The sequence below is a fragment of the Sciurus vulgaris genome (assembly GCF_902686455.1).
Source record: "Sciurus vulgaris genome assembly, chromosome: 3".
Taxonomy (NCBI): Eukaryota; Metazoa; Chordata; class Mammalia; order Rodentia; family Sciuridae; genus Sciurus; species Sciurus vulgaris.
This window is the reverse complement of record NC_136463.1, coordinates 18,631,719-18,651,407: the sequence shown is the minus strand read 5'-3', so window position 1 is coordinate 18,651,407 and position 19,689 is coordinate 18,631,719. Positions and strand designations below refer to the sequence as shown.

At 50.9% G+C, this 19,689-nt stretch overlaps 3 protein-coding genes across 4 annotated transcripts in view; all 3 read right to left on the bottom strand.

The window, feature by feature from the left end:
• Positions 1-394: 394 nt before the first annotated feature.
• On the bottom strand, positions 395-2,990 carry LOC306656832 (spermatogenesis-associated protein 32-like). Its single transcript, XM_079132373.1, has 2 exons — positions 2,212-2,990; positions 395-1,648 (listed from the first exon to the last, which is right to left on the bottom strand). The coding sequence occupies exons 1-2, from the start codon at positions 2,934-2,936 to the stop codon at positions 1,567-1,569; spliced, it is 807 nt and encodes a 268-aa protein (XP_078988499.1). The 5' UTR covers positions 2,937-2,990; the 3' UTR covers positions 395-1,566.
• Positions 2,963-11,781, bottom strand: LOC306655671 (spermatogenesis-associated protein 32-like; the record flags this gene model as incomplete). Its single annotated transcript, XM_079130327.1, has 5 exons — positions 11,503-11,781; positions 4,282-4,336; positions 3,458-3,518; positions 3,025-3,176; positions 2,963-2,981 (listed from the first exon to the last, which is right to left on the bottom strand). The coding sequence occupies exons 1-5, from the start codon at positions 11,513-11,515 to the stop codon at positions 2,963-2,965; spliced, it is 300 nt and encodes a 99-aa protein (XP_078986453.1). The 5' UTR covers positions 11,516-11,781.
• Positions 11,782-11,888: 107 nt separating this feature from the next.
• MAP3K14 (mitogen-activated protein kinase kinase kinase 14) overlaps positions 11,889-19,689 on the bottom strand; it is a 44,404-nt gene continuing 36,603 nt past the window's right edge. Inside the window, exons 10-16 of one of the 2 annotated variants that reach the window (XM_079132371.1) lie at positions 18,608-18,771; positions 17,995-18,145; positions 15,880-16,206; positions 15,608-15,714; positions 15,173-15,317; positions 14,209-14,309; positions 11,890-13,918 (exon numbers count right to left, since the gene is read on the bottom strand). In XM_079132371.1, the coding sequence (XP_078988497.1) occupies positions 13,754-13,918; positions 14,209-14,309; positions 15,173-15,317; positions 15,608-15,714; positions 15,880-16,206; positions 17,995-18,145; positions 18,608-18,771 (1,160 nt within the window). In that variant the 3' untranslated portion in view covers positions 11,890-13,753. Of the gene's footprint in view, positions 13,919-14,208; positions 14,310-15,172; positions 15,318-15,607; positions 15,715-15,879; positions 16,207-17,994; positions 18,146-18,607; positions 18,772-19,689 lie in introns of both variants that reach the window. The other variant, XM_079132372.1, reaches the window with a different exon arrangement.

Below are 19,689 nucleotides of genomic sequence, written 5' to 3'. Positions count from 1 at the left end.
TGAAAGGGCTTTGTATATTAATGTTCCAACTCATTCTGGAAAAAGCAGAATGAGACAGTAAAAGGATCAGTGGTTGCCAGGGAATGGGGGTGGGGGGGAAGGGAGGGATGAATCAGCTGAGGACAGAAGATTTTTTAGGTGTGAAACCTTTCTGAAAATATACATTTTCGAAGACCTTAGAGGGCACAACACCAAGAGTGAACCCTAAAGGAAATTATGGACTTTGTGTGATGATGATGTGTTGATGTAGTGTTGATGTGTTTGGGACAGATGTACCCCTGGAGCAGGATGTTGATAGAAGGGGAGGTTGTGTGGGGTGGGTGGGTAAGGAAGTGTATGGGAACCCTGTACTTCAAGTTCAGTTTTACTGTGCCCCTAAAGCTGGTCTAAAAATAAAATTTGTTTTCAAAAAACAAAAATCAAAATACTCCATAAAGATGAGTCCTGTGAGCCTATTGACGCTTTGGGTCTGGCTTTTCCTGGGACACTTTACCTCTGCACCATCTCTTGGTCTCTCCTTCCAGCCTCTTGCCTGCTTCTCCTTCCGGCCCTGCCCATTCTTAACTGCTCCCCTCTTCTAAATCCCTCTCCCTTGACTCTGGACGCCTCCCTCCTCAACCCCTGCCAGGCTCTTGAAGACTTGCAAAGCTGTGTTTTCCCTTGGCAGGGAGCCTGACATCCAGAACCGGTCAGAGGCTGACCAGGGCTCAGGTTGCTCCTTCTCTCTCCACACCCATGTCCACCCTAACTCCAAATTCTCTTTTTTCCTTTGCATCCCTCTTGCCTCTGCCAGAAGCTTCCCTGCATGGCCTGCCTGCTGGGCCTCCAAGGCCTGACCCCAGACACAGGGAGCTTTGTGCACCTGTGTGCATGTTTTGTTCATGAGAAGGTCACAGGATGTGTGTGCCTGGGCATCTGCATAGCTTCCTCTGTGCGTACGTGGAAATGCAATTCGAGCGCTAGGCTGATGGTGTGTGTGCATGTCTGGGTTGTGTGTGGGTGTGTACCACTATCACTGTGGGCTCTCCCTGTTCTTGAGGGACCTTCAGCTCCAGGCCGTGGCCCCCTGGAGGACCAGTCTCTTGGTCTCCTTCAAGCCCCCAGGCACCGTCCCTTTTCCATGTCAGGTCTTCCCCGAGGAGAGACAGGAAGAACTCCCTTCACACTCCCTCTCTCCCTGCCCAGCCCCACTCCCGAGGGGCTGCCCCCTCGGATGATCCCAGTGTGTCCCTGGCTTCAGGCCTAAGAATCTGAAGCCTTAGAGAGGACTCCGAAACCTCCTGAGGGCTCAGTGTGAGTCTTTGCAGGTGGCCTTGAAGTCTGGTTGGGTGGAGTGAAGTGGGACTACCCTAGGGAGTGAGCAGGGTGAGACGAATGGCCAGGAGCAAGGTGACGGAGCCCTCTGGGGGCCTTGGAGTTGGGGACAACTAAAATATGGGGGTGTCATCCCTAAAAAATTGAGACTAGGATGTGGCAGCCAGGTGAGCTCATTGGTCCAGGAGCATTTGCACAAAAAGTCTGAGCCGGGGGGCCAGCACTGGAGGCTTTACTGGTTTTGTCTAGTCATTACTCTGGGACGGAGGGGGATGACAGCTTAAAATGGATTTTCAGCAATAATGGATTCCCTTTCTTGGTTCCCGGCACCGAGCTGCAACACAAAAGAGAGAGTGTCACTGGGGTCCCAGTGAGAGGGTGACAAGGGAGGGGCAGGGCCAGGACCTGTCCAAGGGAGGAGGTCCTGGGGTCAGGGGCCTTCTGCTGCATGAGGCTGGGCAGTTGATGTTCTGGTCTGTGTCCCTTCATCACCAGAGGTAAGGGCTGCTACACAGCCTTATCCCCTCACTCGCCCTCCACGTAGTGTCCTTGCCCAGGCCTGCAGTCAGCAGACTCTCAGCAGGGCAGACACAAGCAGAGCATTTCCACTTTCTAGTGACTCGTGACCCTTCCCACTTTGAACCCAGGCCCCCGCCCTAGCCTGGGAGAGCTCACCCTCCATGGTCCCCAAGCCTCCTGCAGCCTTAGCACTTCACCTCAGTCCACCGGAACTTTGTTTCCAGCAGCCTTTATGAGGTCACTGAGGTTGAGGCCTCACTGAGCTGCAAGTGTCCCTGCTCAGCCCTCCATTCCACTCTTCTCCACCCCTGCTCAGCTGGGCAAGGAATGAGGCCCCACGCTCGTGGCCTTTAGGGGAGCTGCCACCAGTCTACTCACTGTTCCTTGGCTTTCTGCAGCTCGGGGGAGGTGGCCTGTGTCTGGAGGAACTTCACTTCCCCCTCAATGGTGGTCCTCTTGACCCCGGGCTTGTTGAAGTCTAGGTAAGAAGGGAAGCTGTTGTTTTCCTGTTCTGGAGCTTTATCTGGCTCCTTGGCTTTGGGTGGATTCTCAGGCAGCTTTGGATTGTCCTCAGTGGGCTGTGCAGGCTCTGCAGAAGGTTTCACAGGCTCTGTAGAAGGTGCCACAGACTTCTGGGGTGAAGCTTTGATCATTTTCTCCAAATTGGGCAATTCCATGTCGCTGGAAGAGGCTATGGCCAAGGAAGATGCGAAATTGATCAGGTCTGCCAGGCCGATGGTCGGCGGGAGGCTGGAGGTTGACAGACAGGGGCTTGGTATTGGCTGGCAGGTTGTGACTGCGAGAGCTGATTGGGTCCTGGAGATCTGGAGCTGCTTCTCAGGGCACAGTGGGTGATTGGGGTTGGACTCCTGCTTTGGGTGGCTGGGGGTCTTCTCTGTGTCTTTCTCTTTGCACTGCCTGCTTAGTGCCTGTTGCAGGCTGTGCTCTGAGGCTTGGATGAGCTTATTTGCCCAGAAGAGGTGCTTGGAGGTCTGCACGCGGATGGAGCGTTGCTCCGGGAGTATTTGATCCTTCTCTGAGACACTCTGGAGGCTGGAGTTGGAGCTTATCCTCCATTGCCTGAAGTTCCTTGGTGTTGGCATCGCCTCGGTGTAGGGATGGAGGGTCTCTATCCTGTAACTCTGCTGCTTGGTGGGATCACAGCAACACTCCAGGGTGGTCTCCTTCCACTGGGGATCCAAGTGTGACTCAGCTCCAGGCTTGGATACCTGGTACAGCCCTTGCCCCATCTCTGGGCTGTCTTCCAGATCTGGGAGGGAGTCCAGGTTTTCATGGGAGTCAACTCTGTGCAGAGGCTTCTCCGCTAGCAATTCTTCCTCCACCTGAAAGATTTCAACTAAAAGCTGAGGTGTCCCTGCCCCCACGGTCCTCCCTGGCACCAAATCTCTATCCCACACTTGACTCTTTTTGGAGAGCTGCTGGGGGGAGGGAGGCAGTATGGGCGATTGGTGGGGGTGGGTGCATGAGAGCTGCCACATGGGTCTGGTACTGAGGTCCCAGATTGTCAAGGATAAGGGTTGGTGGGGATTCAGGAAGGTGAGGCTCAACATACTCTGCCCCTTGTCTACCACCTCCCCATAAGGGGGAACTTTGTCACTCTCACCTCTGTGTCTTCTTCCTCTTCTGTCAATTGGGAGTGGGGCCGGCGGTAGTTGAAGTCATTCCTAAGACAGAAGGAGTCAGAGTGGGTGATAGGGATCCACAAGGTTGGCTCAGGGGGAAGGGATTTCTGAGGCCCTCAAGGTCTCCTGTCTTATACAGGGGTTGGTAAGATGAACCCCAGCTTACTCATTCCCCAGTGTCCCCTCTCCCACCAAGAACATGTTATACTTAAATTCCAGTGAGTTTAGCAAACTACCATCCCCAAAGTGGGATTGGGTTGGTCGGAGGAGAGATATGGGGAACCTTCCTTTTCGTCAAGCATTGCAGGTGAGCCCACTTAGCTCGCTTTGAGAACCAGAGCCCAGAAAAAGGCTTCCTACCGAGGAGAAATCCCAGAGCAATGTCCACCCACCTGCCTACTCCTGGCTTGGCAGATCTGGAAACCAGAGATGTGTGTGGGCGGGAGGGTTCCCTCTGTTGCTCTTGACCCTTGCCCTCAGTACTTGGTCACCGTGATCCCGGCTTCTTCCTTAGGCACCTGCCCACCCCCTCCTGACAGCTCTGTCTGCAGCAGGCAAGGCATCCCTCAGTGGTTGGGTCCTATCCATGCCCCTGCTGTGCCCCACCAACCCTCAGCCTTCCTCCAGTGTCAGGGACTGAAGGCAGAGAGAGAAGGGGAATGGAAGACACCCCCCCACCCCCAGACTTTTGGCCTGGATACTGACCCTGGGAAGACTTTGGAAATGGACAAAATGGAGGGAGATTCTAGGTGGTGGGGGCCACATGGCATCAGGGGAAAGGGTTGGAGGGGGGACTGGTTCTCACGGTATCTCCACGATGTCCACTGCCCCCTTGCCACAGCAGGGAAATCCACTGGCACCTGGCAGGGAGAAAGAGGTGAGGGCAGGGAGCCGCAGGGTAGGGACAATCCTTGAGGGGTCCTGGAGTCAGGGCTGGGGGTGCTGTCCAGCTGCCTCCCCCAGCCCCTCCCTCACCTCAGCCTGCCTACCATCCCCTCTCCCTGTCCCTTTGCCAGGTCCTGTCCTCCACATCTGCTTGCCTCCACTGTCCTGACCCTGACCATCCTGCTTCCATCACCTTGGCCACAGGGGTGAGGGCTCACTGTCTTCACTCCTGCTAAGGAGTGCCGCCTCTGCCCCAGTCTTGCCTGCTCTATCTCGCTGACTGCACAAAACCCTGGAGGGGGCTCATTTGCTCATGGTCCCACAACTGGACTTGAACAAAGGCTTAGAAACTCTTCTCTCCCTGCCCACATTGCTGTCCTCCACAGGAGCCTGTAACTGTAGGGGCCACCACACCTCAGGTGGACCTTCCTCATCTCCATTCCTGCTTCTCCGCTGCTTGCTGTTCTCCCTCTGGCACATCCGTCCCCAACCAGGCCAGGACCGGACTCCAGGGGCTTGATCTGAGTCTATGGCAGCACCTCCCTCACTGGTGATTTGTGAGTTAGGGTCACCCTCTGCAGAGGAGGCTGAGGGACTCCGAGGACTGGTCCCCACACCAGGCCCCTCCCTGGAGGCTGTATCTTCTAGTGCAGAAACTGCTTGTTATCTTCTCTGGGGGTGGTGGCACCAGGTTGTCCCTTTCTCTGCTCCCCAGGGTAGAGGGTAAGAGTCGATGGTGGGGTAATCAGGATGATGGGGGCAATTGTGCATCAGGCATGGTGCGTCCCCATGAACCTGGGGTGGGGCAGGAAATGACAGTTCTGATTCTGACTGAGAAGAACATGAAAATGTGCTGTGGCTTCTTCCTAGAGATGCAGAGGTGGGAAGGTGGTTCTTGCAAGGCTGATCCAGGGCCTGGGGTTCGGGCACCTCCGTGCTTCAGCCTGGACCTGGGGATCTTGTATTAACTGAGTGGTGAGGTTTTGAGGGCACCTCCATGGGCAGGACCCCACCAGCCAGTTCTGCCCCCTTGACCACAGCTCCCCTGGCTTCTTCCACAAGTCTGTCTGCTCCATCTCCAATTCCCTGTGACCCAAGCACTGCCCCTCTGCACCTCTGAGTGGAGAGCCTTCCTTCGCTTGTTTTACAGTTTCCCTGGGCAATCTGACCAACATCCACAGCCTCAATCCTTCCGTAAACAGCAACTGGGTATGGACAAGAGGAAAAATGATGGAGTGTGGGGGTAGAAGAAAGTCTGAGGTTGACTCAGCTTGGGACCTCTGTGCCTGACTTGAGGATATTCTATTAAGGATTCAAGTGACATTCTATGATCTATGAAATAATTCCAATTTTCAATTGTTGCTTCCGTATAGAAATATATTAAAGCTGAGCACAGTGGTGCATGCCTGTAATCCCAGCTATTGAGGAGGCTGAGGCAGGAGGATCCCAAGTTCAAGGGCCAGCCTCAGCAACTTAGTGAGACCCTCAACAACTTAGCAAGACCCTGTCTCAAAAGAAAAAAATAAAAAGAGCTGAGGATGTGGCTCAGTGGTAAAGTGTCCCTGGGTTAGATACCCATTATCAACAACAACAACAACAATAACCACGCACACAGTCACATACACACACATATATAAATATACATATATGTGAAATATATATGTATTACAATTCTATTCTATTCTATTCTATTCTATTCTATTCTATTCTATTCTATTCTATTCTATTCTATTCTATTCTATTCTATTCTATTCTATTCTATATAGTATCCTGCAACCATGCTAAAATCTTACTAGTTCCAGTAACTTTCTTAAAATATATATATGGCATACGATTTTTTTAAAAATTATATTTTTAGTTGGCAATGGACCTTTATTTCTTTATATGTGGTGCTGAGAATAAACCCAGTGCCTCACACAAGCTAGGTAGCACTCTGCCACTGAGCCACAACCCCCACCCTCCACAGGATTTTTACAGACAATGATGTGTCTGAATCAAAACAGTTTTACTTCTTCCTTCCCAGTCTGGCAGGTTCTTCTTTCCTTATTTTACTGACAATCCTCTCCACACAACTGTGAATAAAAGTGAGTGAACACCCCTACTTTGTGAGCTTTGGGGGCAAACACAGCACTTCACCACTGACTATGATGTTAGCTGTAGTTTTTTATATTGATGGCTTTTATCTGAACGAGAAAGTTCTTTCCTAGTTTGCTTGGATTTTATCTAGGCATGAATTTGGATTTTGTCCATTGCTTTTTTACATTTATTGGGATAATCTGGTTTCTCTTTTATATTCTGTTAATATGATGTATGGAATATATAATGTTATAACACAGTAACTGACAAGTAATGTTATATTATTCTTTAATAATTTTTAAAATATTCTATTAATATTCTGGTTATGGTAAAATAAATGAATTTTCTTAAGGTTAAGTCAATATGGCATTCCTGGGGATAAACCTCATTTGGTTATCATATAGTATCCTTTTTTATATTACAGGATTTGAGTGGCTAAATTTTCTTTAGAATTTTCAAATACAATGTCTGGCATGGTGGCTCATGATTATAATTCCAGCAACTCAGGAGACTGAGGCAGCAGGATCACATGTTCGAGGCTAGCCTCAGCAACTTAGCAAGGCCCTAAGCAACTAAGCAAGACCCTGTCCCAAAATAAAATATAAAAAGGGCTGGGGATGTAGCTCAGTGATAAAGTGACCCTGGATTCAATTCTCACACCAAAAAAAAAAAAAAAAAAAAAAAAAAAAAAAAAAAAAAAAAAAATTGCATATATATCACAAGGCATATGGTGACTAATCTTCTTTTCTTGTAATGAGTTTGCCAGATTTTGATATTAGAGTGATGCAGGCCTCATAGAGTGACTTGAAAGTATTTGCTCTTTAGTTTTTTGGAAGAGTTTGTGTAAATAATTGGTATTATCTTTTTCCTACTGTTGGTAGCATTCACAAGTGAAGCTTGTGAACTTGGGCCTGGAGCTTCCTTAGAGGATAATTGTTTTTTATTTTGTTTTGTTTTGTTATGTTTTTTTGTGGTGCTTCGGATTGAACCCAGGGCCTTGTGCATGCACTCTACCAACTGAGCTATATCCCCAGCCCCAGGATAATTGTTAATTACATTTTTAAAAGCTACATGGAGGGTTGTTTTGCCTATTTTTTCTTTTCACTGGGGTAAACTTTTTTTTGCGTGTGTGCTGAGGATCGAACAAACCCCCCGTGCATGCTAAGCGCCCTATTTTAATCTTTTATTCAGTCAAGGGCCATCAAGTGCATACACACTGTTGTGAGACCATTGCCACCATCCATCTCCAAAATATCTGTTTCTTCTTTCCTTTTTTTTCTTGTGATACTGAGAATTTAACCCAGGAGAGCGCTACTACTAAGCTACATCCCCAGCCCTTTTTATTTTGTGACAGCGTCCTACTGAGTTGCTGAGACTGGCCTCAAACTTGTCATCCTCCTGCCTCAGCCTCCCGAGTCACTGGGATTATGGCACGTGCCACGTGCATGGCCATTTCTTCTTGAGTGAGCTTCTGGAATTTTCATCTTGGCCTATTTTATCTAAGTTGTCAAATTCATTTGCATGAGTTGTTGTAATATCCCCTTATCATCCATTTCACATAAGTAGAATCTATGATATCATAGAGTCTATGATAGGTAGTGACATCATCCCTTTCATTTCAGATAACTTTGGTTCTCTTTCTTTTTGGTTGGGGATTTATCAATTTTGTGGATCCTAAATGATCATCTTTTGGTTTCACTGGTTTCCTCTATATTTTCTGCTTTCTTTTCATTGGTTGCCACTTAGATCTTTATTATTATTTTTTTGTTTACTTTGGCCTTCATTTGTTATGGCTGCCCTCCCCCCGCCCCACTCCACTGGCTCTCCCTAGTTCTTAAGACAGAAGCTGACATGTAGATTCTAGAATTTTCTTCTTTTCTAACATTGGAGTTTATTGCTGTAACTTTAGCTGCATGCCACAATTCTTGGTGTTGTGTTTTCATTTTGATTCAGTCATAATACTTTCTAATTTCCAATTTGATTCCTTCCTTGTTACATGAGTTATTCAGAAGTGTATTTACTGTTTTCCAAATATTTGAGTGCTTTCTAGTTATCTTTCTATTATTGGTTTTTATCTACTGCATAGAGGCCAACAATCAGTTCAGATTAGCGCAGAGGCCAGGTGGTTCTAGACAGTAGATCTGAAAAAGAAAATCTGATAGAAGAGTTGACCAGACATGGCGGTTGAGGGAAACTAACACTATGATAAAATAAAAGGTTATAAGAAAAAGGCAATACAAAATTCCAGGAAAAACAAAAAGCTGTATAAGAAAGAAGTGGCAATCATGGTACTTTTTTCTTGGCTTTGCAATGAATACAAGTTAGTTACAATGAAACAAATCTTCATTAACTTTCAATTTTTAGACTTAATATATAGAAAATATTTAGAAAACATGACTGTGGTTATGGGACAATGAAAATGTCACCAATCTCAATATTCAGAAAACAAAAGTACAAGTTAGAATTTTGGTGAGATAGAAGGCAGAGAAAAAAGCTGAAGAGAATGGAGGAGCCTAAATACATCTTACTTTGTGGGGTATCAAAAGATACTGTCTAGGGCTGGGGTTGTGGCTCAGTAGAATAGTGCTTGCCTATCATGTGTGAGGCACTGGGTTCGATCCTCAGCACCACATATAAATAAATAAAAGGTCTATTGACAACCAAAAAAGATTTAAAAAGGTACTGTCTAAAGTTGATGAAAATAACTATAAGTATATTCAGTTTATAGGAATCAGCAGATCTAAAGCAATTGATGCTGGGAGAATGGGGAGGTTGGCTGGGGCCTTTAGATCAGGAAAGAACTGATAAACTAAGAATGAGCTTGTGAGCTTGTAGAGATAAAAAGGTAATTAGGCAGAAAAATAGTTCAAATGGAACTACCGCAGTGACTGTGAGGAGTTGACAGGGGGATGTAGGGATCCTTGTTTTTCATCACTGAATAGCCTCTTCAGTACTCTTGAGACATCTGTACATGTCTAATAAAATTGAAAGAATATGTCAAGTGCCTGCTATAGGCCAGCTGCTGTCCTGCGGGCTGAGCATACAGTGATGACCACAGTCCCTGTCCCCATGTTGCTTTCAAGCCTGTGAAACACAGCAAACTCTCAAATCTGTTTCTTATTTATATTTCTCCTGAGCTCTATACCCAAACTGCAGTCGTTGGTGGCCCATTCTCTCCTGACCTCAAATCCACCACATCTAAGACACTGCCCATGGGCGAGCGAGCTGTCTTCTCCCGCTGGAATCCCAATATCTTACTGTGATGACTGGAGGGCCCACCAACTCCTGGAGGCCTTCCAGACCCCACTCCCTCATGCCAGGTTAGGGGCTGTTTCTCCAGTTGCCCCAGGTCTATCCCTGCAGACCTCTAACTGAGCACTTGGTCTCCTGCTCACCCTTCTTGAGATCCTTGGCAGGATGTTCGGGTTGCTCACTTTGAGTCTCTGATCCTAAGCACAGACCTGGCACAGGAGGATGCTCAGCAAATGTCTTTGCAAAAAACCCAAATTTCTTATCCTTCTCCCTCTGTGGAACCCTGCAGTTCTTCCTGCCTTTCTTATCTCAAGTTGACACTCTGCAAGGTCAGACTTCAGTGTGGCCAGCGCCATTCTGCAAACCTGACACACCCTTTCTCTTCCAGGCTTTCCTCTCTTGATAGCTCCCCTCTCCTCCCCGAGTCATTCTTCATCCTTTGCGTAAATTAGAAACCTCAGACACCGGTAACCCCCTGAGCTTCTGCAGCTCCTGACCTTCCTTTCCCTTCTCCACCATTTCTCTCCTTGCCTCCCAACGCCAGAGCCAACACAAATCTAGGACTTACTTCCTGCTGGGGCTTGAGCTGAGTGCTTTGCACGCATTGTCTTCACTGCTTCCCTATGCACGGTGGCTACTGGCTACGACTGTCCTCTCAGAGAAAACATCCACGAGGTTGTCCGGCAATAAAGAATAGCATGCAACCTGAAAGCAAGCCTCGCTGGCTCCAAACCCTGGGATGAGAATCACTGTGCTGTCTGAAATCTCTTCAGGCCTCTAGCGGAACACTGCAACCACGTTCACCTTCAACCTGGGCTTCTCACTGACCCCTGAGAGAGTGCTCCATCACACCCACCTCCAGTCACACCAGATTTCAGTGCGGCCTCAAAGATCCTGTGTGGTCTGATCTCTGCCTTCTTTTTTTTATTTCTTGGCATCACGCTCCCTGTCCCTTGCCCCAAGGTCAAGCTCATCCAGAGGATGGCAGGCACTTGTGCCTCAGTGCCTTTGCCCATGCTATTTCTTATATTTGGAAAACCCTCTCTCAGCAAGATCCTAAACATACCTGAAAGCCCAGCTCAAATCTCCAGTGTCATCTTCTCTGATAAACCTAAATGTTCCACCTACATCTCAACTTTGTTGAGTCAATCCACTTTTCAGGGTCTGACACAAAAGTAAGTCTTGAAAGGGGTGCAATAAATGACGCAGGAGTGATTTATGGTGTCTGTGAAAATTTCTTAACCATGGATTTTGGGAATGGAGAGAGCTGGCATATATTTAATACTGGCCTAGGGCTTGTGTTCAGCCAGTTCTAAGAAGAAAGCCCTAATTCTAGCTGAGATCTTAGTCTCTGTGTGGAAAAGGGAGACCCAGGGCACAGAGTGACAGATCTCTTTGCTCCTAGGTACAGAGAAGAGTACAAGTCATCAAGGAGGTGACCAATAAATACTTGTTGAAAAGACTGCTCCTTCCTGCAAAGTTCCAAGCATCAGCCAAGAAGTCTGACGTGAGCTGCAGGTAGGAATAATTCATGGGTCATTTCCTGGGCGCATGGCGACTGCCCCTGCGTGGGCCCAGCACCCCTCCAAGAACACTCTTAATTCAGCCCAAGATGAGCAAGTGCGCGGTCGTGCACACATATTTGGGGTGCTGAGCTGCGGGGCGGAGAAACGGGTTATCGGGAGGCTTTGGCGGGGTCGGCCTTCCTTTCCCGCGCCCCAGGCGGGTTCCGTGCAGCCCCCTCCCTCTCGCTTTCCCTTTCCCCGCCCCCGCCCCGCCGCCCTAGGCGCCCGCCCTGCGCGGCCGCTCCCACCTGTCAGCCCCATGCTGACCGAGGCTCTGTCTGGGAGGCGGGGAGCGGGCTGGTGGCTGCTGCCCCTCCGCCTCCAGTGCGCTCTTTGGTCGGGGGGATGTGGGGGCGCTGGAGATACTGGGGGCGCTGGTGCCTGTGATGTCGCCGCCTCTGTGACGTTCCCGCCGCGACTCCTTAGGCAAGGGAACTGCGCTCTGGATTCCCGGCCCGCGTGTGGTCGGGGAGGCTGGCGAGCCTCGGCAGTGCGGGCAGATTACGCAGAGGGCAGGCGCAGGTAAGCTGGAGGTTGCTGGACTGGACTCTGCACCGCTCTGGACACAAGACCACTGCCCTTCCGTGGGTCCAGGATCCCTCCGGAACCGATGAATCAACCCAAGCTGTATACATGTGCAATGCACATACACTGCGCACAGCTTTTGGGGGTGTGGAGTCAGCTGGTACAAGGTATCCTGTGTCCCTGTGGTATTGGTCCTCAGCCAGACCCTGCTCTGTATCCTAGGAGCTCATTCAGGTAAAGTCACCCTCTACTTCCATGCAGAAGCTCTTGAGGTGAGGCAGCTGGAAGTGGGAAGAGCCCCAGCCCGTACTCAGTTCAGTTTAGTGGAAGCCAGGGCTCAGGGGCAAAAGGGATGAGTGGATGCATGTGACATGCACCTACTGATTGGTGCCTGGGCATTGCCTAGCATCCCACCTCTAGTTGCCTTCTGGTGGGTACTTGGCAAAGCATGCAGGTCTGGAGTCTTCTCCCTCTTCCCCTTGGCCCTGTAGTCTGGCCAGGGTGTTCCCTTCTGCAATGGGCAGGGCATCTTGCCTGACTGGTCTGAATGGATAGTCCAGAAATCATGGAGTCCAGTGAGTAGGCAGACAAAAAAGACACCCATGGCCTGGGATATCTGTCATCACCCCAAACTTTATTGTTTACAGAGTTCTCTACAATCCAATGCTGCAGTTCAGAGGCTGCAGTTCTTCATGTGCCGGGGCCGGCTCTCCCTGGAGCAGCCTGGCTCCATGCTAACAGCTGGACGAAGGCCACGTTGGCTGGGTGGGGGACAAGCTGCTTCTGAGGAGGGATCTTGGTACCCCTCCCTGAAACGATTCACAGTTGATTTAATGCTACATGAGTCCCGAGCAGCTCCCCACAGAGAAGAGGCTAGGCAGGGGCAGTAGGGAGGGAGTGCTGAGGAGAGGTTTGAGGGGGTCACATGCACATGGACAGGTTAAGACTGAGTCCCTTCATCCATGCCCTGGCCTGCTTGCGTCCATGTAGAGCCACTGCCCTCCTGGAGGGCAGCCAGGAAAGTGCTTTGAGGTCATCAGAGTGCAAAGTGTATCTGGCAGTGCCCTGGGGCCAGGGGCTGGGCAGGGCAAGTGTGCTGGATGTTGGCAGTGTGGTGTGTGTGTGTGTGTGTGTGTGGGCAACAATGCCTATGTCTGTCACTTTCTTTAGCCTCCATGGTGCCCCATCTGCAGACCATTCCTGTCAGGTGTGTCTCATGTCACTCTTCACTTGTATAGACAAGGGAACTTAGTGCCAGCCAGTCAGTGGCAGGGCAAGGGGCCTGCTGTTCTGGGGAGCAGCAAAGGGACACATGCTTGTGCCTAAGGGCTGAGAACCACTTCACTTCAACACCTTCTTTGATTCTTGGCTGAACAGAGTTTGACTTAGGAGCTGAGCTGCAACAACCCATAAAGGCGGCATTCCTTCCTCCTCTATCTCAAAGTGGGTCCACAGCCAGGAAGGCCAGCCAAGGGGTCAGAAACCCCCACTAATGCCAAGGGTGGGAACGCCTGCTGCTCTGGTCCTGGATGACCTGGTTATGGGCCCTCACACTCTCACACTTGCCTTTGGGCCGAGAGGCCCAGGGGCTCTCTTGCTTTTCCTGCCCCAGGCTGGAAGCTGCTTCCCTCTGATTGCCAGCAAGTGGTCACTGATCCAAATGGGTCAGGCCAACTCTGTGGAGCAGTGCAGACAAGACCCTCTTGGTTCCCATGGGAAGAGTCCTCCTGCCTTCCTCCTTGGATTCCTTAGGTGGCTGGAGCATCTTCTTGGCAGAGGTGGCAGGACTCAGGTGGGAAGTCCTGGGGGGTGTATCATTTACCCCCACTTTGCTGCTGTCAGCCCTTGGTTCCACTACTGAGCCAGGGGACAGCAGATCCCCAGGAACAGGTTGGGCCTGTGTCTCAGGGCGGCATCGAGCACCCAGAAGAAAGGTTGCTCAAGGTGGACCGGAGCTAGCCGTGGAAGGCAGGGCTAGGGCCGATTCTCCAGCTGGCCATGCTTGACCCTCCAGCTCCAGGCAAAGCTGCCATCAGGTGCCAGGGTGCACTGCAGATCAATGCCGGAGTCAGGCACCTCCATGTCATAGCGAACAGGCTGCCCATCTTTGGTCACCAAGCTGAAGGCTGTGGCTGGGATCTGGGAGTGGAGAAAACCAATGGATTGAGACAGTGGCACAGGGCTCAGAAGCCACCTAGAAGTGTAAAACTGACAGTACCCAACCACACCGGGAGACATCTTCCTCCAGCAGAACAGGCAGCCTTTCATTCTGCAGGACTAGGCAAATCCCACCTGGCTTCTTAATCACCGAGACTCACGGAGACATCTGAAGCCACATTCAACTATTCTAGAAGGTATCATTTCTATTTATTTGAAAGCCTTCCTCCTGGAGGGTGGGGACTCTGCCTCTAAGTGTGTAACCCCCTTACCTGGCTACTGATGCCAGTTGCGATGTCTCCCACCTTGACCCGGTGGAACTCCCGAATGTGCAGGTGTTCACCGTTGAGGGACTGTATTTGGACTTTGACACCTAGATGGTCAGCAAGGTGATAGTCAGGAGGGCAGTTACTGGCTCCCCAGGGAGCAGGGACTGGCAGGGGATGGGGGAACCTTTTGTTAGAAGTCACTCTGCCCTCTGTAGAGAGAGGCAGGCCTGGCTGTGATGAAGTGGCAGAGCTAAAATTTAGGATGGAGTGGCCCTAATAGTGCACACCTGCTAATTCTTTGTGGCTGCCAACACCTGGAATTTAGCCTGCACATTGCTAAGAGCTGAGGTTGGCTCCCAGGGGGGAGCAGCATTCCAACTTGGATGCAAAGCAGAGAGGAACTGAACACAAAGACTCTTAAATTAGATTGTGGGCAACTTAGATTGCTTCCTGAGCTGAGACAGTCTTTGGCCCAGGCAGTGGGGACCTGATGTCATGAATCATGCTGGCCCAGAGGTGTAGGCTGATGAAGCCCTAGCAAAATCACAAATACCACTCCATGCAACCAAGCTTGATAACTAGGAAATTATACATTGTCTTTCTTATCCTCTGACCTCAAATCCCAGGAGAGGAGTCCAAGGGCTGACTTCTTGGTTAAAATGCTCATGGATCCTGTTTCCTTCTTTTCCCCTCATAAGACATTAATTACTCAGCTTCTTGACACCAGGCCAGGAGAGTCTGCTCTCCTCCCCAAGCTAGGGGACCTTCTGGGACTCTGTCAGCAGCCCATAAGGGGATTAATGGTATTTCACTGTCCCATCAGGAAATGCTTGTGGGTGATCAGGGCCTGCCAAAGACTTCATGTTCAGGGTGCCAGGGGAAGGGGACATGAAACTCTCTGTGACTCCCTAGCCCCTGGCAGCTCAGCTGCTGTGGGACTGCCGAGAAAGTGAAAAGGGGACCATACCATTGAAGTAGCTTGGGGTGTCGGTGGGCCGTCCCCGGGCTAGCACCATGTTGCAGCTGGAGCTTGGAACCTCTGCCTGGCTGCCCCACGAGTGTATGCCGGAACTCAGGGTGTCCCGAGAACTCTGAGAGGCCTTTGATGGGTTCTGAAACACAAGAATAGACACAGATTCAGGTCCCCAGGTTCAGGAAACCATCTCCAGTCTTTGTCTCTTTTGGGACAAAAGCAGTCTGGGCCCTCCCGGGGGATAGAAGCTACTCATGTCCTAGGCTGAAGGAGGGTAAGGCATATTTCTATACCAAAGCCAACCCCCCTGCTCTCCTGTCACCCTCCCTTTGCCCACCACCTTCCCATAGCCCATCCTCCAGCTGGACATAAAGCCCCCACTCTGTCCCAGGGTCAGGAAGCATGACTCCCAGTCCGTGGGCAACTCACCTTCTCACTGTCATCTGACAGGGAAAGGCTGTCGAAGCTGAGGCATGAAAGAATTTGTTCCTGCTCCTCCAGAGAAAATGGCTGGGATAGGCTGTTCAGAAATAATTCTGTAGGGAACAGCGAAAAGTGAATGTGGAAGATTAGAGGGGGCCAGGAAGGGCTGGAGGAAGTCAGGCTGGTGTAGAGAAGCCTTGGTGAGAGGCCCAGGGCCAGTGCTCGGGAGCTCAGGAGCCCAGGAGCCCTGTGCCACGGCCACAGCCTGGCTGCCCTACCTATTTCCAGCTGCTGTAGCTCCAGCTCGGGGAAGGTTGCTCTCCGCTCTGGTGAGCTGGGGCTTCTGGCAGGCACTGGGTCCAGGGAGGACAAAGGCAAGGGTTCCCACATGCCAGATTCCTCCTTGCTCAGGGCTGGAGACTTGTTCCGCTCTGGGGGCTCTGGTGGTAGAGGAGGCTGAAGCTTACGGGCCCCTCCAGTGGTGTCCTTGGCTGGTGAGAGCTCCCTGGGCTGGGCTTGCAGGGCCTGGTGGTAGCTGGCTTGGTTTGGTGGTGGATGTCTTGGTTCTTTATATTCTCCCCTCCAAGGGCTCTTCAGACCTCCCACTGTAACACAGAGAGCCCATGAGGGGAAGCGAAAACGGGCAGCACGATGCCAGCCCCACAGGAATGGCCTCTCTGAGTGGAGGAGGGCGAGAGGTGAGCACGGGGCAGCAAGGTGGGCCCTGGAGGGGGCCTCTTCCGATGGCCCACAGAGCAGGAATAGGACTGTATCTCTGTTTTTATTCTGTTTCCCTTCTAGATGTTAGTGGCAAATTCAAAAACTCCAGCAAAATCATTTCCAGAGAATTTTCTTGAGAGAAGAAAAGCTATAAAAAAGGCTCTGGGGGCTGGGAGCATGGCTCAGAGGAAAAGTGCTTGCCCAGCGTGAGTGAAACCCTGGGTTCCGTCTCCACCACTGCAAGAATGAAAAATGCCTTGTGGCAACACCGACCGAGTTCCCAGGTAAAGAGCCACCCAGCGGCTCCCTCACCCCAATCCCCAGCCTGGGCAATTCCCCAGGGTGCCACGTCTCTGGTGTGGGGGCGGATCCCTGGTGCAGCCTTATAATTGTAACTACCACTTGATTTTGGTGACAGGTTTGTTGGACTTATTCCCCTTTCATTTCTATAACCACTGCCTTTCCTCTTTACATTCTGTTAAGCTCCTTTTTGATTTGGTTGTGTTCTTGCAAAATGTGTCATTTTCACTTGCTGATTTTTTCTTTTTCTTCCTTTTTGTAGTACTGGGGATTGAACTCAGGTTATCACACGTCAGGCAAGTGTTCTACCACTGAGCTACACCCCCAATCCTTTTTATTTTTATTTTGAGACAGGAACTTGATAAATTCCTCAGGTTAGCCTTGAACTTGTGATCCTTTGTGCCTCAGTCTCCCCAGAAGCTGGGATTATGGGAGTGCCCGGTTCATTTGTTGATTTAAAAAAAATTTTTTTTAGTTGTAGATATACATAATACCTTTATCTTACTTATTTGTTTATTTTTTGCAGTGCTGGGGATTGAACCCAGGACCTTGTGCATGTGAGGCAAGCACTCTACCAACTGAGCTGTATCGCCAGCCCCTATTTTACTTATTTATATGTGGTGCTGAGGATCGAACCCAGTGCCTCCCATGTGCTAGGCAAGCGCTCTGCCACATCAAGGTACAGCCCCGGCCCTCGTTTGTTGATCTTTAATTTACAGTAAAGGTATGTGTCCCACGTCTCCTCCTGTCGGTTCCTCTTTTCACTCAGCACTCTGGTTTCAGCTCAGTCCCCACTGCTCTGTGAACATGGAGTGGCTTTCGGCACTGGGTGCTGCCCCAGGCCCCACCCTGTGCCACTCCACTGTCCAGGTGAGAGCCCCCCCCCCCCCCCCAATTCTCCTCCCACAAACGAGGTGCAGAACGGGTGGAATTCCTTTGGCAGCACAGCCAGGAGTGGACGGGCCAGCTCCCAGAGCCACTGACTTTGGAGGGCTGCCAGGTGCCCTCCGGTGAGCCTGCAGCCTTGCCAACACAGCTTCGAGCAGTGCCCGGGGCTCCAACTGCCCCTCAGCCCCACAGCACTTGGTACTCCCAACGTTCTGGCTTTTCCTAGCAGGACGGCTGTTCAGTGGTGCGTGGCTTTCGTTCGCGCTCTCGGACCCCTAACAGGTTTGGGCCTGGTTTTCTGCATTGCTGCCCTTCCCCCACACTTCTGCAGCACTGCCCCTCATCTTCCCAGCACCCCCAAGGCTGGTGTCACCCCCTGCTCCAGGTAGTAAGTTGAGGCTCCTGGAGGCTGAGGACCCCATTCTTGACCACCCCCTGCCCTGCCCCTCTCAGGGTCCAGTGCTCTCTGCCCTGCCAGCTCTTACCTTGCTGCAGTGCCCGGCCAACCTTGCCCCGAAGTTCTGTCGCTGAGGCTCGGTGGACAGGTTCTTTCCTCAGCCCTTCTTGGATGGCCTGGGCTGTGAGAGGGGAGCAGGAGGGGGGGATCTCTCTCACAGGCGGAGGCTCGTTGGCAATCTGGGGGCCAAAAGACAACACATGAGGCCCGCCTCCCCCTCGTTCCCAGGCCAGTCTTCTGTCTTTGCTCTCTGACACTTCCTGTACCCCCATGCTGGGCTGGGGTCTGCCACAAGGAATGGAAAGATCTGGGGTAGAGCCAGGGATGGGACACTTCCTAGAAGAGGGAAACAAGCCAGGTAGGTCAAGCCAGAGTCAGGCAGCAAACCTCCGTCAGGGGGCAGGTGAAGGTGGCCCAGGGAATGGACAGAAGAGAGTTCTGACTTGGCATGAACTATGAGGCCCCTCAACTGGGTGACAGGACTTTTAATCAGATCTCACATTTATGGCAAAGCCTCCCCCTGCTCACATCTGTCACCGAAAATGGAAGGCCCCCTCAAGCCGGAAGGCCCCCTCAAGCCTGCAGCCCAGGCCCACGGCCCTGCTGCCTCCCCTCCTGGCCGTTCCAGAGCCACCACTGACCTTGAGGCAGAGTGGCCCTCGGAAGTACTGAGTCCAGGGGTGGCAGCCGTTGAGCATGTGCAGCATCATGCAACAGCTGCTCCAGATGTCCACCTTGGCATCACAGGGCTTGCCCATCACCACCTCCGGGGCCATGTGGGTCTCTGTGCCAGGGATGTAGTCCGCTGAGAAGGCCAGGGAAAGACAGAAACATCACCAGTGACCTCGGGTGGGCAAGAGCCTTGGCAACGCCCATTCCAGTTAATTAATTCCAGGGATACCTTGAATTTGTGCCAACTGAAGTACTTCAAGTAAATAAAGCCTCTCAGCAAACCTGCCAGCAATGAGCTCCGCCAGGAACTCTGCTGGGGGTGCAGAGCAACCTATCATCCACAGCATGGCTCTGCCCTTCAGACTGAATTCGTAAAAATGGGGCGGGCACTGGCCATTGAAAATTCAGGATGGAAGACTAATTGCTGCTATGGTGCTCCTCAAACGTTAGTAAAATAAGAAAGAAAAAAATATTCACGATTATCTCTGTGATCAAGAATAGCAAGAATTCTTTTCCCCTACTCTCTAATACTTAACTGTACTTGCTATATTTTACAATGGGCATGGATTATTTTAATAATCAGAAAAATGGAGGTCAAAATAGACATTTCAGCCTGGCGTGGTGGCACATGCCTATAATCTCAGCAGCCTGGGAGGCTGAGGCAGGAGGACTACAAGTTTAAAGCCAGCCTCAGCAACTTAGTGAGGCCCTTAGCAACTTAGCAAACCCTGTCTCCATTTAAAAAAACAAAACAACAAAAAAGGTGGGGGAGGCGCTGGGGATGTGGCTCAGTGGTTAAGCACCCCTGGGTTCAATCTCTGGTACGGGGTTGGGGGGGACCCATCTAGGGAGCCTGGGATCTATGGTGGAGTTCTCCGCCTTCCTGTTCACTTCGCTGTGCAACTGGAGCAACAGAACCGAGTACCTGACATCCATGATTGCATTTACACATAACAAGAGCCTTGTAATAAGCCAGGGTGGTTGTGGGGTTTACATCTATTGGGGGACATAAAGTGCTCACATCGCTCGTTCCCACTGTGGAAGCACAAAG